The 21,074-nt window shown below is 32.9% G+C and overlaps 1 protein-coding gene across 1 annotated transcript in view; it reads right to left on the reverse strand.

The window, feature by feature from the left end:
- Window positions 1–4,362: 4,362 nt before the first annotated feature.
- Achl (La ribonucleoprotein translational regulator Achilles) overlaps window positions 4,363–21,074 on the reverse strand; it is an 18,931-nt gene continuing 2,219 nt past the window's right edge. The window contains exons 2-3 of the mRNA XM_072540254.1: window positions 12,283–12,472; window positions 4,363–10,294 (exon numbers count right to left, since the gene is read on the reverse strand). Of these exons, the coding sequence (XP_072396355.1) occupies window positions 10,117–10,294; window positions 12,283–12,472 (368 nt within the window). The 3' untranslated portion in view covers window positions 4,363–10,116. The remainder of the gene's footprint in view (window positions 10,295–12,282; window positions 12,473–21,074) is intronic.

Consider the following 21,074-nt stretch of genomic DNA (forward strand, 5'->3'; position numbering starts at 1 on the left):
CGTTCTGTTTGACTCAGGCACAGGTCTACACTTGACGAATTCGGCTCTGCGCGCTCAGTTTGTTGTGTTTGTTCTGGAAAATGCTGAAGTCTGGACCCACCTTTAGAAGGTCCGATCGAAAATATACCGTCTAGATATACCGTCTAACAGAGACTAAATAGAGTTACGTCTTAGAAATCAATACTTAAAATCTTTTATTAAAACATGCATATTTAGTACATATTTCATTATTTTTTATTAAATATTTAATATTACGTAATATTCTTGTGCAGTCAATAGCTTAAACATAATTAATCCTTCTTCTTAGGGTGCCTGTCCGTTCCGAACGTTGGCGATCATTCTGGCTATGATGACTTTGTTGGTTGCTATACGGAATAGCTGTGTTGAGATCTTTCTATACCATGGTCTCAGGTTAGCAATCCAGGATATTCTTCTTCGTCCTGGGACCCTTTTTCCTTCAATTTTACCTTTCAAAATGCATTGGAGTAGCTCGGGCCTTACAGCCCTTCACGATGTTGACCAAATCCGCGGTTGCGTTCATCCTCCGCAGTACTTCTTCATTCTGACTTTGTCTCTCCATGGTATCTTGAGAATCCTTCTGTATAACCATAGCTCAAAAGCCTGAAGTTTTGATAGAGTTTCCGCCTTTAATGTCCACGTTTCTATTCCGTACAGAAGCACTGAGTACACGTAACATTTAAGGAGCCTTATTTTTGTTTCTAGGGTGAGGTCATGGCTCTTGAACACAGAGCTCATAGTCAAGAATGAACTGTTTGCTTTTCCGATGCGATATTTAATCTCTTGGGTGTTGTCCCACGACTCTTTGATTATAGTTCCTAAGTAGTTGTACTGTGAGACACGTTCAATTCTCATTTGGTTCACATACAGATTTGCTCTAGTTATGTTTTCCTTGCTGATGATCATTAGCTTGGTTTTGCTGGTATTTATATTCAGTATTCATTTCAGTATTGAAAACGCAGAGATTAAGCGGAGAATGGGAGTGCAATCAGACATAATCGACTATATAGAGGAGATGAGACTATCCTGGTACGGCCACGTCAGAAGAGCGGACAGAGGACGCTGGATAAACAAAATCACAGAATGGAGCCCGATTGGAAGAAGAAAGAGAGGAAGACCCCGAAGGTCATTCAGAGATGAAATCGACGAGGCTATGGAGAAGGCCCCCTGTGAGATGGAGACTGAAATGACAGGGAAAATTGGAGAAAACGGTTGAGTGAAGGAAGACAGTGAAAACTGTGGAAATCCTTAGTAGTAGTAGTAGTATATTCAGTCCATATGTTCTACTTGTTTCCGTTATTTCGTTCATTAAGTTTTGTAGCCCTTCTATGGTATTGGAAAACACTACCGTATCATCTGCATACCGTAGGGTATTGAGCTTGACTCCATTTATTGAGATGCCTTCATCAATGCCTGTCTCACTCCCGTTAAGATTTTGACCTGATCTGTATATTCTCTATCTATTCAGAGCACCGCTGATTGATTCCAATACAGGTTAGCTATTATTTTTAAGTCTTTTCCGCCAATCCCTGTCCTTCTCAGCACTTCCATCATTTGTTCATGGCGGACTATATCGAAAGCCTTCTTGTAGTCAATCAGGCATGCAAAAACATTACAGCTGACATCTCTACATTTCTGAAACAATACTTGCACGCTAAATAAAGCTTCCCTCGTACCAACGGCGTTCACAAATCCAAACTGATTGGGCGCAATTTGTTTCTCGCATTCCCGGTAAATTCTTTTGTGGATGACTTTTAAAAACAGCTTCAGCAGATGGCTCATTAGGCTTGTCCTATAATCTTCACAAACTTTTGCTCCTGGTTTTTGGGAAATGGTACGAACTCCGATTTGATCCACTTTACTGGTATTTTTTCTGCCTTGTATATTTCATTAAATATTTCAGTTATTATTTTCTTCAGCAGTTCTGCAGGAATTTCATTAAGTCCCGGTGACTTTTCATCCTTCATTTGTCTGACGGCTGCCGTTATTTCTTCTGGTAGGATTTCGGGACCAGGATTTTCTTCGATGGTGGGCTCTTGTAATGTTCTAAGGTCATTGAAAAGTTTCCCCAAGTACTCTTTCCATACTTTGTTTTTATCTTCTTTGGTTATGACAAGATTGCCTTCATTATCTGTTATTTTTCCGCTGTTGCGTTTTCGGAACTTTTCATCTATTTCCTTCACCTTTAGATGAACATTGAAGTTATTATATAGACTTTGATACTCCTCTATTTCTTTACATTGTTCTGTCTTTTGTTTTTTCTCTTATTTTTCTTTTGATGATGGTATGTATTCTCTTATATTCTTGGAGATTTTCTTTGGTTTTTTCTCTGATCCTTAAGTTCAAGTATTTCATCGGTCATCCACGATTTCCGTTTCTCTGTATCTTTCTTCAGGTGTTGTTTTTATTATTTCTCTCACTGTATGACGGTCAGACTTTCTTCTACAGTTCCTGCATTTCTGCATTTTAGCACCTTTGTTTTCACTCACCTTTAGTTGGAAATTAGGATCTTTTAATTTTTCTAACATCATTTTTCTTCATCGACTTACTTATAACCTTCTTCATTCTGTGTTTGAAATTACCTACAACTGGTACATGATCAGAATTTATGTCTGCCTCCGGGTATGTTTTGACAGATGTACAGCTGTTTTTATAGCTCTTATTTACTAGCATATAATGAGTCTGATTTCTTACAATCCTTCCCAGAGAATCCTGTGGAGATTTCCAGGTGTACAGTTTCCTTGGGTGTAGCTTAAACTAGGTGTTCATTATTACTAACTGATTTGCTTCCGCAAAAATCTCCAATGTACCTCTCCGATCGTTCCGGTTTCCTAGACCAAATGGTCCAACTGCAGATGATGTTTTGCTGGCCCCAACTTTGGCGTTGAAGTCACCTATGACAATTGTTAGGTCTTGCTTTTTTAACCTTTTCACGACTTGATTAATGCTATGGTATAGTTGTTCTATCTCTTCTTCTGTTCCTTCTGTTGTAGGTGCATATACTTGAATTATATTGATGTCGATTGGTCTTGCTTTTAGTTGTATGACAATCACTCTTGCTGAGATTGGAATGAAGTTGTCAACAGATTTTGCCACTTCTTTTGTCAATATTATGCCGACACCCAATTTATGTTTTCCGTTATCTGTTCCAGAATAGTAAACGCGGTGTTCCCCGATATTTGCGGTTCCTGAACCTGGCCAACGCATTTCGGTTATTCCCAGAACTTAGTTTCCTAGTGGATTCCTAGAATATTTAATTTCATGTGTGCCATTTCTTGTATTGCATTATGGATTTTACCTTCCTGTGACATGGTTTTCACGTTCCATGTGCCTATTCTGATGTTTTCTTTGCATTTTAATATTTTTGTTATAGTTGTAACTGCTCCTCACGGAGATCCGATTGAGAAGCTTACTCCGGAATAGAATTGCGCTGCAAGCATAGTCATTAGATTCTACTAGGACTTATCCAATACGGATCTTTAATGAGGTGTCTTGTCCCAATCTTTCTTTCTCAACTCTATGCCGTTGACCGCTTCCACGGTTCATCTGCCTTTGAAGCCAGCTTCCCAACTCCAGGACAAAGGAGTGCCATAATTAATAATTGGGTGACATAATTAACCCAAGATATATTTTATTAAATTTAAACCGCTACTACGTAACCGATATCTTTCCTTCATTCTCCGCTACAGGAAGGTTAAATGCTATGTATGGTCCATATTGTTATACGGCATGGAAACATGGACGTTCCATTGATAAGTTGGAGGCCTTCGAAATGTGGACGTTGCGAAGAATGTTCCGCATACCATGGACAGATAGGGTGAGAAACGAGGCAGTCTAAAGAAAGGCAAATACTAAGAGAGAACTACTCAATTTGATCAAGGTACGAAAAATTGGATATCTTGGTCATATTAAGAGAGGAAAAAAATACGCAATCCCTCAACTAACCATCTAGGAAAAGATTGAAGGCAAGAGAGGAGTAGGTCGCAAACAAATGTGGCTACGGAACATAAAGAACTGGACAGACATAAAATAACACTGGCGATCTTTTGCATGCCGCAAAAGACAGACGTCTGGCCTTAAGATAATTCGCCAACGCACTGTAGGTGCACGGCACTATAAGAAGAAGAAGAAGGATTCATTGAACAGTATTTTTTTTTCATTTTTTAATTCAAATAACCTACACTTTTGCTGCCTCATTGAATCCTGTATTTTATTTCTCTTTCTCCAATTATTTTTTTATCTAGTATTGAACCTGTAGGTATATTGCATATTTTTTGTCATCTGTATGAGAAACTATATGGAGATTTAAAAGGTAAAGAGGATACAAAATAAAATAGACTAAACTAAAACAAATTATTTTTATTTTTTCGAACAGTTCCAGAATTTGAGACAATAAATAAATATTCATCAAAATACATTTTATAATGTAGCTGAAAAACAAAGAAAAACTAATTCTCATAATTACAAAATATTTCAGAAACATTAAAGAATTTTCCAACTTACAAACTAAAATTGGTAATAAATTAAGTTATATACAATATTTAAAAGTAAGAAGACTTTCTACCAATATAAAAACATTTTATACATAAGGGTAGATTATCGTTTACATCATTTTTAAAACAAAATGAATTCAAGCACACCTATCTGTAGAAAATATAAATAGACGTAACTATAAAGAAAGTATTAGTCATAAAACATAAGTCTGATGTTAAATAGAAAGCTACGTTCATTATGCATATTCATTTTAATACAAACATTCCTAATTTGAGACTGAGTTTCGAACATAAATGTAAATTTTTTTTAAGATACGAGGGAATTGCAAATTTATCTACATTTTGGACTTTGCATCATGCATTGATTGTGTCGATATTATAATATGATTTAGTTGTAAGTTTTTATAAAAATTATGTGTGTCTATTCATTTGTGTGTAATGAAATAAGAGCAATCATGAACAGTACACAAATTTAGGTTAGCGAATAGTTACAAAAAATAGTTTAACGATAGATGTTTACTTGTTTAGTATCAGCAAAATATCACGCAAATTATTTTATGAATTTTTAGAAGAAGTGCGAACATTTTTTTAATGCAATAAATAAATAATAAAAATTTAGAGCGTCAGGTCAAATTGAAGTATTGTTTATTTAGTTGAATGTATAGAATTCTTGATGAGGCGCCACTGGTTGAACGTGAATGCATTCAGTACACGGCCTACTTTTCTAACGCTTCAACTTTCTCCGAAAGTTTTACGTTGTCGTCGGATATCAATATTAAAAAAGTTAAATTTCTCCGTTAGAACGGTGGAGAGATTAATTCTATTCTGCTCGAATCCGTTACGCTTTTTAAATCCGAAAATTGTAGAAAAACCTTCTAAAATGGTAAATTGCTTTATTAGTAGCGGTCAATTTCGTACGGATTTCACAATTGCAAATGACGTCGTCATTAAAATTGTTGTAGCTATAATATATAAATATTGTATGAAACAGTCTAATTTTAAAAACCATTAGAAAATTTGTTTGCACAACACCTTAAGCGATTTAACATTAACATCAGCACAATAAACCAGGAAGTGCGTCGGTCGGTTGGTTGGTGTTACTATCGTCTCACTTTGTGAATAAAATATGAAAAAGTGAAGCATCGATAATACTCACTGATTATCAAGAATCTTGTAAAGACATTGTAAAAGGACGACGATACTTCATCATTAATAGAATATACTTATAGTAACAGAAAGGAGATAATTTAGATACGAAAGAATAAACAAGAAGTAGAAAAAGAAGCATTCGAAGATTAAAGCATTAGAATACTCACTGATTACCACGAATCTTGTAAAGACATTGACGATACTTCATCATTAATAGAATATACTTATAGTAACAGAAAGGAGATGATTTAGACACGAAAGAATAAACAAGAAGTAGAAAAGAAGCATTAGAAGATAACGCAAAACAAAAAGAAAAAAGGATAGTAACTAATGTTAAGATTAATAAAAACTACAGAAAAAGTGCGGTAGAAATAACAGTATAAAACAATTTATAGTGTTAGAAACGTATTAGAAATTTCGTGCACGACGAAACATACAGTTCAATTAGTACAGCTTCCATAAAATTATTCGACTTCATTAATACATATTCGAAAGGCTAACTTTAAATTACAGAACCTTATACAGTGCAACTAATTACATAAAATCAATGTTACGAATTGATTCAAGGTAGTGTTCAAGAATTTTTACCATATATTCCACTAGAAGTTGGCTTTTTGTGAATGGTAATTACAGCACCGTATTCAGTAACGCAAAAATAAAGTTTTTTTATGACCAAACATAGAATACGGCTAGTTTTCCTACTGTACAAATATATATTAAAGGTCTCGATATCAGAAATCGACAAATTTTGAGGCTGAGGAGGAAACTTTCAAATCCACATATTATGCAAGTTAGGGCTGTTGATGAATACAACACGATTTCTATTAACAAAAATTGTTATTAAATAATTAACAATTTAATGTAACTAGTTTACCTGAGACTTTTGAGTAGTTCTCTATATTATAATGATAAAAATATTTGGTAGTAATTTGTGCTGTAAATGCTGTACAAGAACTATATAGAGATTCTAAGGCACAGATAAAAACAGGAAAATATCTAACGGAAGAATTCCTGGTTACAAAAGGCTTGCGACAGGGATGCTGTATCTCACCAACCTTATTCAAGATATATGTTGCAGCGGCATTGGAAAGATGGAAAAGAAAGGTACATAGGATGGGTATAGAGCTTAGCAATGAATGTATATATACATTCCAGTTTGCTGATGACCAGGTAGTGCTAGCGACCGACAGGGAAGACATGCAGTACATGCTAAGAAAACTGATAGAAGAATATAACGACTGGGGAATGAATGTCAATACAACAAAAACCAAATATCTTTGTATTGGAAACGAGTCAGATAACATAGACCTCGAAAACGGACAACATATTTCCTGCTGTCAGAGCTATGACTACTTGGGTGTTGCCTTTGACAATACAGGAACTGATACACGGGAAATAGAAAAACGAATCACTTAAGCAAAGAAAGTCTTAGGATGTCTCAATAGTATACTGTGGAGTAAAGAGATAACGAAAGGAAGGAAATTTAATATATATGAGACCATGATTAAAACTACTCTTCTTTATGGCGCTGAAACATGGAGAATTAGTGAAAAGAACAAAAAGCGAATAGAAGCAGTAGAGATGGATGCAATGAGAAGATCTTTAGGTATTTCCAGACGAGACCGAATCAGAAATGATGTAATAAAACAACGTATGGGAATAGAAGGAAATATAACTCAAGATATAGAGAAGAAACAATTAAGGTGGTATGGGCATGTTCAACGGATGCCAGCATCAAGACTCCCCAAAAAAGTAATAGAATGGCAACCGATAGGTCGACGGAAAAGAGGAAGACCCAGATTAGAATGGCAACACGGCGTAAACAAGTCCATGAGCGAAAGAAATTTAACAACAAACGACTGCGAAGATAGGAAGAGATGGTGTTTAGGTATCGGATAACGTCGAAAGACGTTCTAAACCGATGTATATATATATATATATATATATATATATATATATATATATATATATATATATATATATATATATAATTTGTGCAAGGTAATTTTATTTATGGTTATGTATTGGATAAATAAATTTGGTTGTTTGTCCAACGTAATGTACCTTGATGATTTTTATTAAATAATTGGTATTTATTAGTATGGTCAGTTTTATGGGCCATTTTTTAATAGAATCAAGCAAACAGGTTTCGGCTCGAGAATACAGTGTGTTTCTTACCGTTAGTTCTACAACATATCCTCGAACAATATTAAAGAGAAAGCCGGTTCTGTAAGTAGTTCGTAACTTACTTACAATCCATGTATGATCAAGGCCGGCTTATTTCTCGTAGTAGTATATTACATTAAGTGAATCATCTTTTTTTTACTCCATTTTTATTTTCTACAGGTAAGTTAACCTTGTGTTAACAGTTCAATGTTTTTGTATCGCCCGTTAACTAAATAATTCAGATGAAATCGGGCCTGCGAGGTGGCGCATTTAAATTTTAAAATGCGTATATAAAGATAATGTGAATATGATAAATACATAAATTATTATAAATATTAAGTATTAACATTTATATTTCTGAATTGTTATAGATTTTAATTAAATAAGTCTGCCTAATATAAATGATAGCTTCGTAATGATATCTGTGCAAGTATTAGTAACTTTTATTTGATTTCTATATTGTTCATTCATCTAGTATCGGCTGGGTAGTCTCTTAATCTCAAACTACTCTTTGGTAACTTCTCGATCTGAATGTACTCCAATGTCTATATTATCATTTACAATATTTTCTTGAGATATAAATAAGTATTTTTTTTAAGTGTTTTATCCTCTCAAAAACAAAGTCATTTTTATATACCATTTTTTTAAAAAATTTCTAAAGATCTAAGCATTTTAATAATGTAAGTATTAAAGTAAATGTCACACTTAAAAAAACGTAATTCCAAAGAAACCTTATTTTTCGTTCGCGTGGAAAAAAGATTATAGCATTTAAATGGATGCAAGTTCTTAGTCCTACTAACAGGTCGATAGCTCGTTTAATTTTAATCCATTAAAGCGTTTCTTTGGCTTTATTGCCAATAAAAGTGTTTTCATAGATAAAAGTGAAATTATATTCTTTTCGTAGTGGATTTATAATGCAAGACATTGTGAAAGTCAAGCTATATATGGGTGACAGCTAGATATCTCTAGTTCAGCTACGAATGGGAAATGTTAAGGTCATTGGCGTAGAATAGTCTTCTATAAGTTATATAATAAACAAACCATTTTTTTGCTTGATTCTGCCCTTTTTTCTTTTACCTAGTAAGTTGTCCTAGATTTGTTTTATTTTTGAAGTCTTTCATATCATTTTACCATCATGTTCTTAGTCTCTTTCTAATTTTCTACTGGACTGGTATGCTATCCAGTTCTGATATGTATTGTTAATTACTGTTTCGAAGACGCCTATTAATATATTAATAGAAACAGTTTACTGAACCATTAATTCAAGCACGAATAGAATTTATTTATATTGGATCCGATTACCATACCATTTAAATTGTCATTAGTTATAGGTACGTAATTAAAAAGTAATTTTTTCAATAAAGACAACAAAGAAATTATCAATATTAATAGACAATTAATATTAGTATTTAAAAGAGTTATGGACAGTTGTTCTTCCCAAGGCTGTTATTTCCACCGACTACCATAAATATAAATCACGAACGCCTTGATATTTATAGGTTACATATTCTTCTTCCTGTAAAACTGACCTTATATGTGTATTTCCGGTTTCATGTCAGGTTAACCTTCTTTTTTTAATTAAATGGTAAATGTGCTATTCTTGTTGCTGCCAGGCATTTAAATACGAAATTATTTTTACAGTGAGGTAGGCATTTATTCAATTTAATAACAACAATTATTAATATGATTAATAGGTTCTTTTTTTTTATCTAATTCGGTTACCTAGGCGCAGATGTTTTTTATAACGTACTTGTACGAATATACAATAATTATCGAAAGTATATTGTTAAATTTTTGTCTTTCTCTACCCATTAGACATATTAATATGGAATTTACTTTCTTGTGTTTTTTAACGGTTTTACGACGTGTGTTCACCGAAGCATGTTATACGTTTTCTTAAACTTGGGTGAAAGTTGTTCAAGATTAATTTGTTGATTGTAATTATAAAATATTTTTTATGCGAAAGGAAATATAAATCTACCTCGTAGTAATTTGATAATTGGATATTCAGTTGAAGTATTTCATATCCAAATGAGTATGCATAATAAAAATCTCACATCTAAATCAAAATAGAAACTAATGAATCCTAAATCATCAAGAAAATTTAAGTGGGAAATAAAGATTAAAGAGAAACTAACACTCCCAGATACAATATTGAATATTTCCTTTGCGGTAGAAAGAAATGATTTTTTCGCATAAACAATTTCGGATGGAATAATTGTCTTTCAATATTATACCTCTCTAACATGCTTCACTCTTTCAAATTATTAGAACCGCCAGGGATCCTAATTTATTGTGCTACGGTAGGTAGTCTTTGTCTGAACCCACGACTTCCGTCGGGTCCTTTTGGCATCCTTAGTACGTTTTCACCATTTTGGAACGCTGAGCTATTACTCCTGGAGCGTGGATTGCTGTATTCTGATGATGATGACATTCTTCTAACAAAATTATCGTTATTGCTGGACATACTGAAAACAAAGAAATGATCTTCGTTACTTTTTATAACAATATCAAAAAATTAGAAAAGTTATTTAGCATTTTAATTTTAGGTTATATTGATTTCAGCGAAAAAAACATTGGTGTCAAAGTTTGAAGCCCACTTGTATATTTAAGCTCTTTTTGCAAGTGAAGAGAAGATGTAAAATTTTGCATTATTAATTGCCAAAAAATGAGATCGATAAGTGACCTAGTTGATTGATGTTTTCAATAAATTTTCGGTAGGACAAATATAGCAATTTAGGAACTAATCAAACAAACGAGATAATCGTCCATACGTAAGAATAGTCTACATTTTAGTTTTAGTCCAAAAGATCTAGACTTCTGAAAAAATCTATTATGTATTTTGAAACTACGTTTGTCCTCTGACCATGGTTCTAAAAAACATGTACAGGTATTAATGGTGTTGCGAACAATTAACTTGCGGATACACACAATATGTTCTACTGGTTCCTCTGCATTTTTATGGAATGGACTTTATCACTTTGTACACTTTTACCATTTTATAGAGATACGTGATTGAACAGTTCCCAGTGACATCATCTATGATTACTCTAAGTTTAGTTTTATAAAACTCTAAGAGTTAAGTAGGAAGCAGATGCGTGTAAATATTTTTGCGTCGAATATTTTACCAGTCCTATATACACTAAGTTAATTTTCCAATTTTATGACGATTCGACTTTTTCCTCTATACCTCAGAATAGTGTTGGTCCGATACTATCTCCTTCTTTATCAAGACTATCAGCAATTCCTTTATTCTTGGTCACCCGCAACAAAGTTACTTTGTGATTTTTCAGTTGCGTAAAGAACTGATTGCATACCCAAACTTTATGGATTTACAGGATGTAGAGCAATTTAGATATTACTTTTGATCAATAAATACTTTGGTCTAATTGAGCAGTTTTTTTAGGCAGTCTTGGACTCAAAAATCTAGTATTAGTAGGTAATACCGCTTGAAATATTGTAGCAATATTTTTAAGAGCTATTGTAATTTAGTGTTAGAAGCATCAACCTATAATCCTATTCCTTTTTGTATTCTTGATTTATAAGTAGAAAAAATGACAAATAATACATTTGGAGCAGAAAAATTCAAAGTATAATACTACCATAATTAATGAGGTATCTAGATTGATAGAAACGATAAGAGATGGAACTACATAAGAAATATATATTTAGATGATACTAAATCAGAGATGATAAAACAGTAGACCATACATATCTCAATGACAAACAAACATTATCATCATCTTTTGCTCGATAAATCTTTGTGGATCCTGGGCTGCTCTAAGATTTGTCGCCATTCTGTTCGGTTTTTGGTGACCTGTTGTGATCTTCTGATTTTTACTACCCTTAACTCGGTTTCAACGCCATTTACCCATCTACTTCGTGGTAAGTCTCTGCTTCTTCTTCCTACAGGTATTCCTGTGGTTAGGTGTTTAGCAATCGTGTTTATCGTTTATTTACACAGCACTGCACACAGTACAGTAGCCACTGTATAAAATTGTAGCTTTTCGTAAAAAAACAAACATCATCCAGTAAAAATAAGATAATGTTTAAGATCAAAGAAAGCGTTCAAGATAACGGAAAATAAACAGAAATAGAGTTAGTTCTATACCAACTATAAAGAATTAGGAATGGCAACCAACAATATTGTGATCAGTCCATATAGATAGAAGCAAAATATTAGTGTGGTGGGGCTAATTTCGAAAAATACCTGTAAGATAACTTTTAAAATTTATATCAATTACAAAAACTTAATAGAGGAAAATACGTTGATATCTAAATACAAAGTAAGACATAGATTACAATATTTCAAGTTAATAAAAATATTGTCGAAAGATGAGATTATTATAGTAATAAACACTTATGTGTATAATATTGCATTTAAAAATATTCCACCTGCGACTTCACAATTTGAGATAAATTATATTTTTTGTTACAGATAACGTCTAAGTCTTACCTGCAAGCGCTCATCCTTCTTGGCACGAACAACGACGATTCGCTAGAGTCTCTACTGCTGTTCGACAATCTTCTTGGCATGTACAAGAAGTTGGCTTCTGTACTGGAAGCGCTAAGTCGTCTTTGAAGCCATGCAGCTGGTTCGATGTATCTCGAGGGGTAGTTGGAAGAAGATCCGCGGCGCATCTTACCTGAAACAATACATAAATATGTAAAACTGACGGTATGGTATAATTTTTAAAATTTTAAATTGTGGAAGAATATTGTTATTTTGTCCTAATAGTACTGATGTTAACTGCTAGTAGGGGTATTTTGGTAAGGTAAGGTAAGGAATTTTGATATAAAGATATGATTGTTAAAGACTATGAACCAAATATAACGTTTTACTACTGTGATGACTATTAGCAGACATATTTGCCTGCAGAAGGAGTAACAAATCATATTGCTAAAGAATTCTATAAAAAGAAACTTAAATTAAGGTAATTAAATCATCATTAATCTTTTTGCCTTCATCCCTATGCGGGATTCAGCCTTTTTTACTGGCATGAACTACTCCAGGTCTTCATTGATCTTCCCCTCCTATTGCTTACAGAAATGTACTAATCAGCATCTTAGTATTGTGTAATTAACATCACGATGTTGAACATGCCTGAACCATCTTAACATATGCTCTTTCATTTTGACCCCAAGTAGTGCCACTCCTGGACTTTCCCTAATATACCCATTCCTAATTTTATTGTTTTTTGTTATTCCACTTATTCACCTAAACATTCTCAGTTCTGCCATATGCATTCATTATTCTTCTTTCTTTTTCTTCTTTCTTTTTGGCGCTTACGATTCAGTTCCGTACTTTATAGCTGGTCTTATGGTAGTTTTATATAGTTATCTTTTTATGTAGACATGACTTTGTCTGTTTTCCAATGTGCCTCCAGTAAATTGTCATTCCATTGTTTTCGTGGTCTTCCTACTGATCGCCTTCTTATGTTAACATGTTAATTTTCTTGCAGTGATACTAAATTGGTGCAGAATAAATCATCTTCGTTTTGAGAGAGTAGTATTGCGTCGTCTGCATAGCATATTATTTTAAGTTGTTTTTCTCCCATTTGGCATTCTTTTTTAGTTCTTACTTTTTTATTACTTCATCCATGATTAGGTTGAATAGTGAATAACTGTTCCTGTCTTATCCCAATGACAGCTTCGTTTGGGTCAGTTAGTTCTTCTTCTACTTTTACTTTTATTGTGTTGTTTTGGTAGATATTTTCGATCGTCTTGATTATTGCGTACAATAAGTAGATAACGTCCTTTAATTTAACACTTTCAAATGTCTTCTTAAGGTCCACGATACCTAGATATGTCGGTTTGTTGTAGTTTAACAATTTCTCTTGCATTTGCCTTATTATAAATATAACGTCGGTATATTATTGATCAATTAATTCCTCTGTAAAAACAATAATACAGACAAATTCATACAAATACTTAGGAACAGTAATCAACAACAAAGGAGACATCGAGGATGATCTTAACAACAGAATGGAAAACACAGGAAAAATATTCCAAGCACTAAATAGAGGATTCCTTAATAACAAAGAAATATCAACAAAGACCAAGATGACAATATACATAACAATATATAGACCTACAGTGACATATGGAGCAGAAAATTGGATATTAAACAAAAGACATCAGAGCAGAATTCAGGCAGCAGAGATGAAATACCTCAGAAGAACGATAGGAGTAAAAAGAACTGATAGAATCAGAAATGAAGAAATAAGAGAAAGACTCAAAATCAAACCGATACTCGAGTCAATCAAAGAGAAAAAATTGGCATGGTTCGGACATCTAACCAGGATGGACAATAATAGACAAGTAAAAAGAGTGTGAGACGCCAAACCAATAGGGAAGAACAGAAGAGGAAGACCCATTAAAGAATGGAACAGTGACATCTCGCAGATACTACAGAGTAAGGGTAAGACTTGGCAGGAAGCAACACACATGGCATCCAATAGGAAGGAATGGAGAAAGTTCGTTAAGAGCTAGGACACCTTAGAAGACTGTCAAATATTGTAATTTAATTGAATTGTATTTTAAACGGCCCAACACCGAAAGGTACAAATGGGTCTACTGATTAAGTAAGTAATTCCTCTGTAATTTTCCGGGTCCGACTTGTCTTCCTTCTTGAATGTTTGGTATAAGAATGATTGAGCTCCATTCTTGTGGTATTTTGTTTTGTTATATAATTTTTTGGATTTAGTTTTAATAGTTTTTTGGTCAGATCTGGTCCTCCGTACTTTAGGAGTTCATTCGGTATTCTGTCCTCTCGTGATGATTTACTATTTTTCAATTTCCTTAATGCATCCTTTACCTCTTTCTCCTTAATATTTATTTCTTCGTTTGTCGTCACTTCTGGTGTTGGTAGTTCATTATCATCACCTTTAGCAAAAGGGATCGAAAGTAGTCAACTTATCATGAAAGGTACAATCGAGAATGGCAGAAGAATTGAAAGAAAGCAGATGTCAAGGCTTAAGAACATTCACGATTGGACTGTGAACAACTCGCCAATGTAATTGTCAACGTTAGGGGAACCTAATATGGCCAAACAAGACGAAGAAATTTCCTGTCACACAGCAAAGCACTCGTTTCCTTCCACTTTATCCACCTCATCCTAATTCTACTGCATACATCTCCATCTATTTCCTCATTAGGTACGCTGTAATACCGATCCTACGTACATAAAAATTAAGTTGATTGAATGTGAAAAAGCAATAAACAATCCAATAAACAAGCGATCAATGTATAAGAAAAAGTATTTATTGCACTTGTTGTACAGTTGCTGGATCAATATTGGCAAATGGCAGAAAGAGAGAGAGAGGTAGAGAGATTATTTTCAATAGCCCAACAATAAAATCGATAGCAACATTTGCGCCATTTACAAAAAGAAATATAAGGATAGTTATCCAGACAAATATGGCTTTCATTATGTAATTTTATGCCTCTTTACTATTTTTTATATACCAAACAAAATTTATATATTGCTACTTTGCCTTTTTAGTTAATCTTGCCCAGATTGCTTTTTCCACACGGTTAGAATTTTTGCTAAATTTATTATTATAGCTGTTATCTTATTGTTGTTCTTTAAAAGCTTATCGTTTCTAGTGTTAATTAGCGATTGACGTAGTATTTTCTTTAATTTATCAGTTACTACTTGTTTGGCTATTTCGAATATTTTTTAATTAGAATATTGCACAAGAGGACAAAGTTTGGAAGAATAATCATATTTACTTTCATTATCTGAATTTTTTTATTTTAAATTGTGTATTTACTTTTCCACCAGAAAATGATTAAAAACAAAAGGTCCTATTTTTTTATTGTTGTTATTGTCGTGAATTGCGTTTTCTTCAATGAGTCACCTTTAAATGCACTTACTTATTAAAACAATATCCAATTATGCAGTTCCTTAGCGACTGTTTAATAATGGTTTAAACTCCAAGTTAAATTTTGCAATATCAGTATTATGAAACACAAAATCGATGTTATATCATTTCCAACAAGCAATTCGTAACCTTCACAACTGTTACTGTACAAAACTCAATGCCAAGGTACGATGACATAGGAAAACCTTCCGCAAAAGTCCGTAATAATTTTATAAAAATGAATCATAAAGTTTTGCTCAAGCAAAGCTAAGGCAAGGAATATCTAACAGAAGTTTTGCAAAAATCTAATACTTAGTTTTATTAATAATATCCTTATCTAAGGTCTTTAGTTTTCTAATTTAACTACATAGTCATCTCAATACAAACGATTAATTAAACAAAAAATGTGATATCTGTGCATGTTTCGGTGACAAACAAAATGTCGTGTATTGTCAATTGTCAATATTGTCAAAATAGTGAATTAAGAACTATAGAACCAATTGATAGAACTATATTCAAGAATTAGAAGTCTAAATTTTAGACAAAAAACAACAACTCTACAACATTTATTGTTACATATTTATCAGAGTGACATTTACGAACTCGTGACTCTATGACAGCTTGGATCCCAAACACTCCTTAAGGAACTGGCAAACTATAACAACTTTGTTACGGGCGTTAGGGCGTAAAGAAATTACCGGTAACAATATTGCTAATAGACTTGCTAAATAAGGAGCTGCTACTCCTTTTATCGGTCCAGAATAATGCTGGGGTATACAAAAAGGCGCATACTAGAATATGCCCAAAAATTAAAAAATAAGAAATTTAGTGCAGCCTAATGGAAAAGGAAAAATAGGAGGAGGAGGAGGAGGTCTGTCCCTACAGAAAAATATTATAAGATCTTCTTAAAATGTAACACAATGACAGGTGTTCTCATTGAACTCTGACCACTAAGATATTAGACATGAATATATAAAAAGGGATGCGCCTATATCTATCTAATGCAAAAATTATTGCGACACAACCTTCAAACTTATTTAACATACCTCAAGACAAATATCCAATCTAAAAATAAGTCTACTTAATCTTCTTTAATTTATTTTTATTTCTTTATGTATTATCAGCTTATATTATACGATTTTTCTGTCGCCAAGACGAGGAAAATAGGATCACAAGTTATTTTATTTAAATTAGTTTTGCAATTCGCTAATTCTAAATTAAATAAAAATCAAGTTGCCTAAGATATTTACCACCAGAATATAAAAGATAATATTATCAAGCATTAGGAAACCATGCCAAACAGGATCAAAAGGGATTAACTCCTAATTAAATACGGGTATTTTTTTAGATAACCTTCAAAACGTACATACATCTGACAATACAAGAAGCGCTTATATTGTAAGAACGCTAACGTGATGTTTCTGTGAAAGCTTTACGCTTTATAGCTCATAATTTATTGCTATACAAGGTACCTTTTGTTCATTTCTTCTTTTCCTTGGTTAAGGACCTTAATTATGAGTCACAAGTATCACCACAAGTAATCTAGTAAAATGGTTATTTTCGTCACAGAATCACATAATTCATGCTTCTTTTTAAGGTTTTATATTGTAAGGTCTAAAGTTTTTCCTCCCATGATATTCTCTAAACCATAAAACCTAAGGAATACATAACGCAGTTTTTATGATTTTTATGAAGTTAAAGTTAAAGCTTCTTTTGTCCGTTTATTTTCGAAAGATTATAGTGACAAAAAATCACATTTCATTCGTTCTGATCATGGATTTTCACTCTTCTCTGTCTTAAGTTGTTAGAGAAGCTTCGTGTGCAAATAATTCCTCTGGTTTGGTCGGTCCAGACCTTCCCTGCAGTCCCAACAAATGAGCGCCCGCCCTGCCATACGCGCCTCATTAACAACTAAAAACCATGTTTTAAAATAAAATAAGCCCAGAATTTTTATCGGGAGCTGATAGAAGAATGTTTGAACTTAAATATAGGCACTTGTGATTTCAAAAATATTATTTTTTATTTCTGTTACGTCATTTTGCGTTTCTTTTTCAGTTTTAAATTATTTATAACTCGAAAACGATCAACTTTAGAAAAAACTTACAGTAGACCTTTTTTTTATTTATAATGATCCAAAGAGCCTAAAAAAATTGTCATGGCCAAAAAATTAATTGTTACAGTTTGTTAAAAAAAAAAAGAAAATTCCTTAATTTGGGGTATCTCAAGAAAGTGATTATGCAAAAAAATCTCAAGTGAATATTTTTCCGAACGAACACGACTTTTTCGCCTTGTCTATAATATTAACGCTGATATCAAAACTAGAGAAGTTATTTGCAATTGTAGAAAAGTATTTACCTCATTGTTATACGATTCTAAATTACTTATTTTATTAGGAATATAAAATAACACCTCTTGAATAGTAGTTCATTCTAAAAAACTATTTAGTCTAATAAATATATGGTTCGAAACTGTTAATTTTTTATAAAACGTTTTTAAATACGTTGCCTCAGGTGAACTGATTATAATAGGATAGTTAAGTAGATGCTTAAGGAGTAAGTCACTTTTGTTTTTTAAAAGTAGCGGCAGTCTAGACTATCTATAAATCAAGTTAACACGCAGTTTTTCAAAGAACTATTTCTGCAAGTAATGGTACTTGCAATATACATCGTATTACGACTTACATGAAGTACTTTGTATGTAGAGTAGTCTTTGATGTAACCAAACCAGTATTTTCGTCAGAAAAATGGAAAATTCAAATGCAATAATAAGATGGATATTAACATAAAATAACAGAACTTTGTTTTTTATTATCTTTATAGTGCTATCTAGTAATTACCATTCATTTCCTTAATTACCTTATAACATGATCCAGATACAAAACTGACGAATAGTTTTAAACTGTAACTAGGTATCCCCACTTGGTTACCTAAGGGATTCTGGTATTGTTAAGCAAATAACGGAATTTTGTAGACACCAAACATCACCGAACGAATAAAATATGCTAAAAATTCCACTTTTATTCACATATTAAGTCAGGTAAGGTCATATTAGTTATTAATATTCACCTAAAAACACTGGTTCAGTTATTAATAAACGAATTATAACCATTTTCATTCAAAGAAATAAACACTTGCAAATTTTATCGAACAAGAAATAAAAAGAGAAAGAAGTTTGGTTTAAGATTAATTATATTCGTAAAGTCGAATAAAGAGATTATCGACCGTCGAGCGCGACTGTTGACATCGATTTCAAACAAATATCGCCTTTAGACTAAAACAAATACGATCACTAAAATGTGATTTTGTCATGAACTTGATATTTTTATTATTTTCTTATTACTCTGTCTATAGAGTAGATTTTAAACATGCAATTTAAAAAAAAATCCGTAAAAAAATAGAACACAAGAGCATCATGACTAAATGATCATCTACAAGTTATTAAACTCTATATATAATAGAAGCCTACCTTTCGTATATTCGTAGACTACGAGAAGGCATTTAGTACTTCAGATCCTCATAAAATGCTCGAGTACTCGACTGCCGCATTGGCTACCGCTATATTACTTTGATCAAGCGAATCTATGAAACAGGTACAGCTTGTGTCAGACTTCATAAAGATATCAAAAAATTCCGGATAGAACATGGAATTAAACAGGGTTATACTGTCTCTCCGAAATTGTTTACAGATGTACTCGAATATATGTTCAAGCGAATGCAAGACAGGATTAAATGGGAATTAATATAAATGGAGAGGATCTGAATCACCTAAGTTTTGTCGATGACGTCGTCTGATATCTGATGACCATCCTCGTAGGTGCCAAGATTAAAACTGAAGATTATAGAGTCGACCAATAACAGTTTACAAATATTTGGGATATGAGATTCCCTTAGGCCGAGATAATAAGACAACTGAAATACATAGAAGGATAGGTTTCACATGGGCTGCCTTTGGCAGATGATACAACAAACGATGGAAAGATCAATATTGGGCTTTTTACCACTAGAAATAAAGTATCAAATCTAGAAATCTACAAAGTATTGGACCGGAGATTTTACCAGACTGACGGATGATAAATGGACTAGAAATATTATGGAATGGTGACTAAGACAAGAGGCATATCGAAACAGAGGACGCCCACCGACTAAATGGATGGATGATATAAAGCGAATAAGTGCAAACGTTGACGGGAGGTCACTATACATCTATAGCACTCATTACTCCTAAATCGTAATTGGAATCAGTCGCAAAAGATAAAATGCACAATAGAGAACTTTAATCGAATGAGAAACGTATGTAACTAACTAAGAAGCGTATGCAAAAAGAACTGGAAGCTTTAAACACAAAGACCATGAAACTTGAATAGACATTAGGTAATTTGGGCATATTATGAGAAACAAAAAATTCAATATTTTCGATATTAATGAAAAAAGAAACTATCGAAGGTAAATGTTGACATGATAGGAAGACCTTCATGGCTAACTATCGTAGGCTAATTTTTAGCAGTGGACCGGACAATTATTCTATTGTTCTGATCAGTTATCAGACCAGATTGAAGATTATCTGGACCAACGTGACACCCAACATTCACAGATAATAGGAAATGGACGAATATGAAAAGAAAAAGCATATTTGATACCCTCAGCAACTGAAATTTTATTAACGCAATTAAAATATTGTAAAGAAACTCGTTTGGACCAATAATGCCATTAATGAGCTTAATTGAATTATGTTAAGTATGGTGTGCATTTCTACTTGAACATTAATAATAAAGAAGGTGATGTTAAAGAACTTAATCAAGCCACAGAAAAAGAAACCCGACTAAGAAAGAATTACAATAAGGTTGTGAGTATGGCCGACACAGTGAAAGTTATAGTGATAAAATTAGGGCAAAATATATAATAGCTGCTTATTGTAAATATTGTCAGTCTTACCAAAGAAAACACACAGTACATTACATAATTTTAGTAGAATTTACAACTAGTTTTCTTCGCCTCTAGAAATTTGGCCTTAAGCAGGATTTTACTCCCACTCAAAGCTATAATCATACTCTAAGACCATTGAGTCGCCATACTTCGCAAAGAAAAATTATGTTCCTTGACCTAAGTTGATTTTTCCCATTATCTAGGGAATCGCCCATTAGATAAAATTAGACAATGCAGACAAGTTGATTCACCTATTGAGCGCTTTAATTTGACAGATAATTTGACCTTGAGTGACCACTTTGTTGATTGTATTACAAGTGTAGCACAATTTTTAGTTTGAAAAAGACTTAACGAACAAACAGTGCTGCTTAGGTATCCAAAGATGAAAAGAATACATAGACTATCAGAACAAAGATAAATAGTTAAGAAATACGAAAAATGAATACGTTATAGAATTATAT

Source organism: Diabrotica undecimpunctata, chromosome 8 (assembly GCF_040954645.1).
Source record: "Diabrotica undecimpunctata isolate CICGRU chromosome 8, icDiaUnde3, whole genome shotgun sequence".
Classification (NCBI taxonomy): Eukaryota; Metazoa; Arthropoda; class Insecta; order Coleoptera; family Chrysomelidae; genus Diabrotica; species Diabrotica undecimpunctata.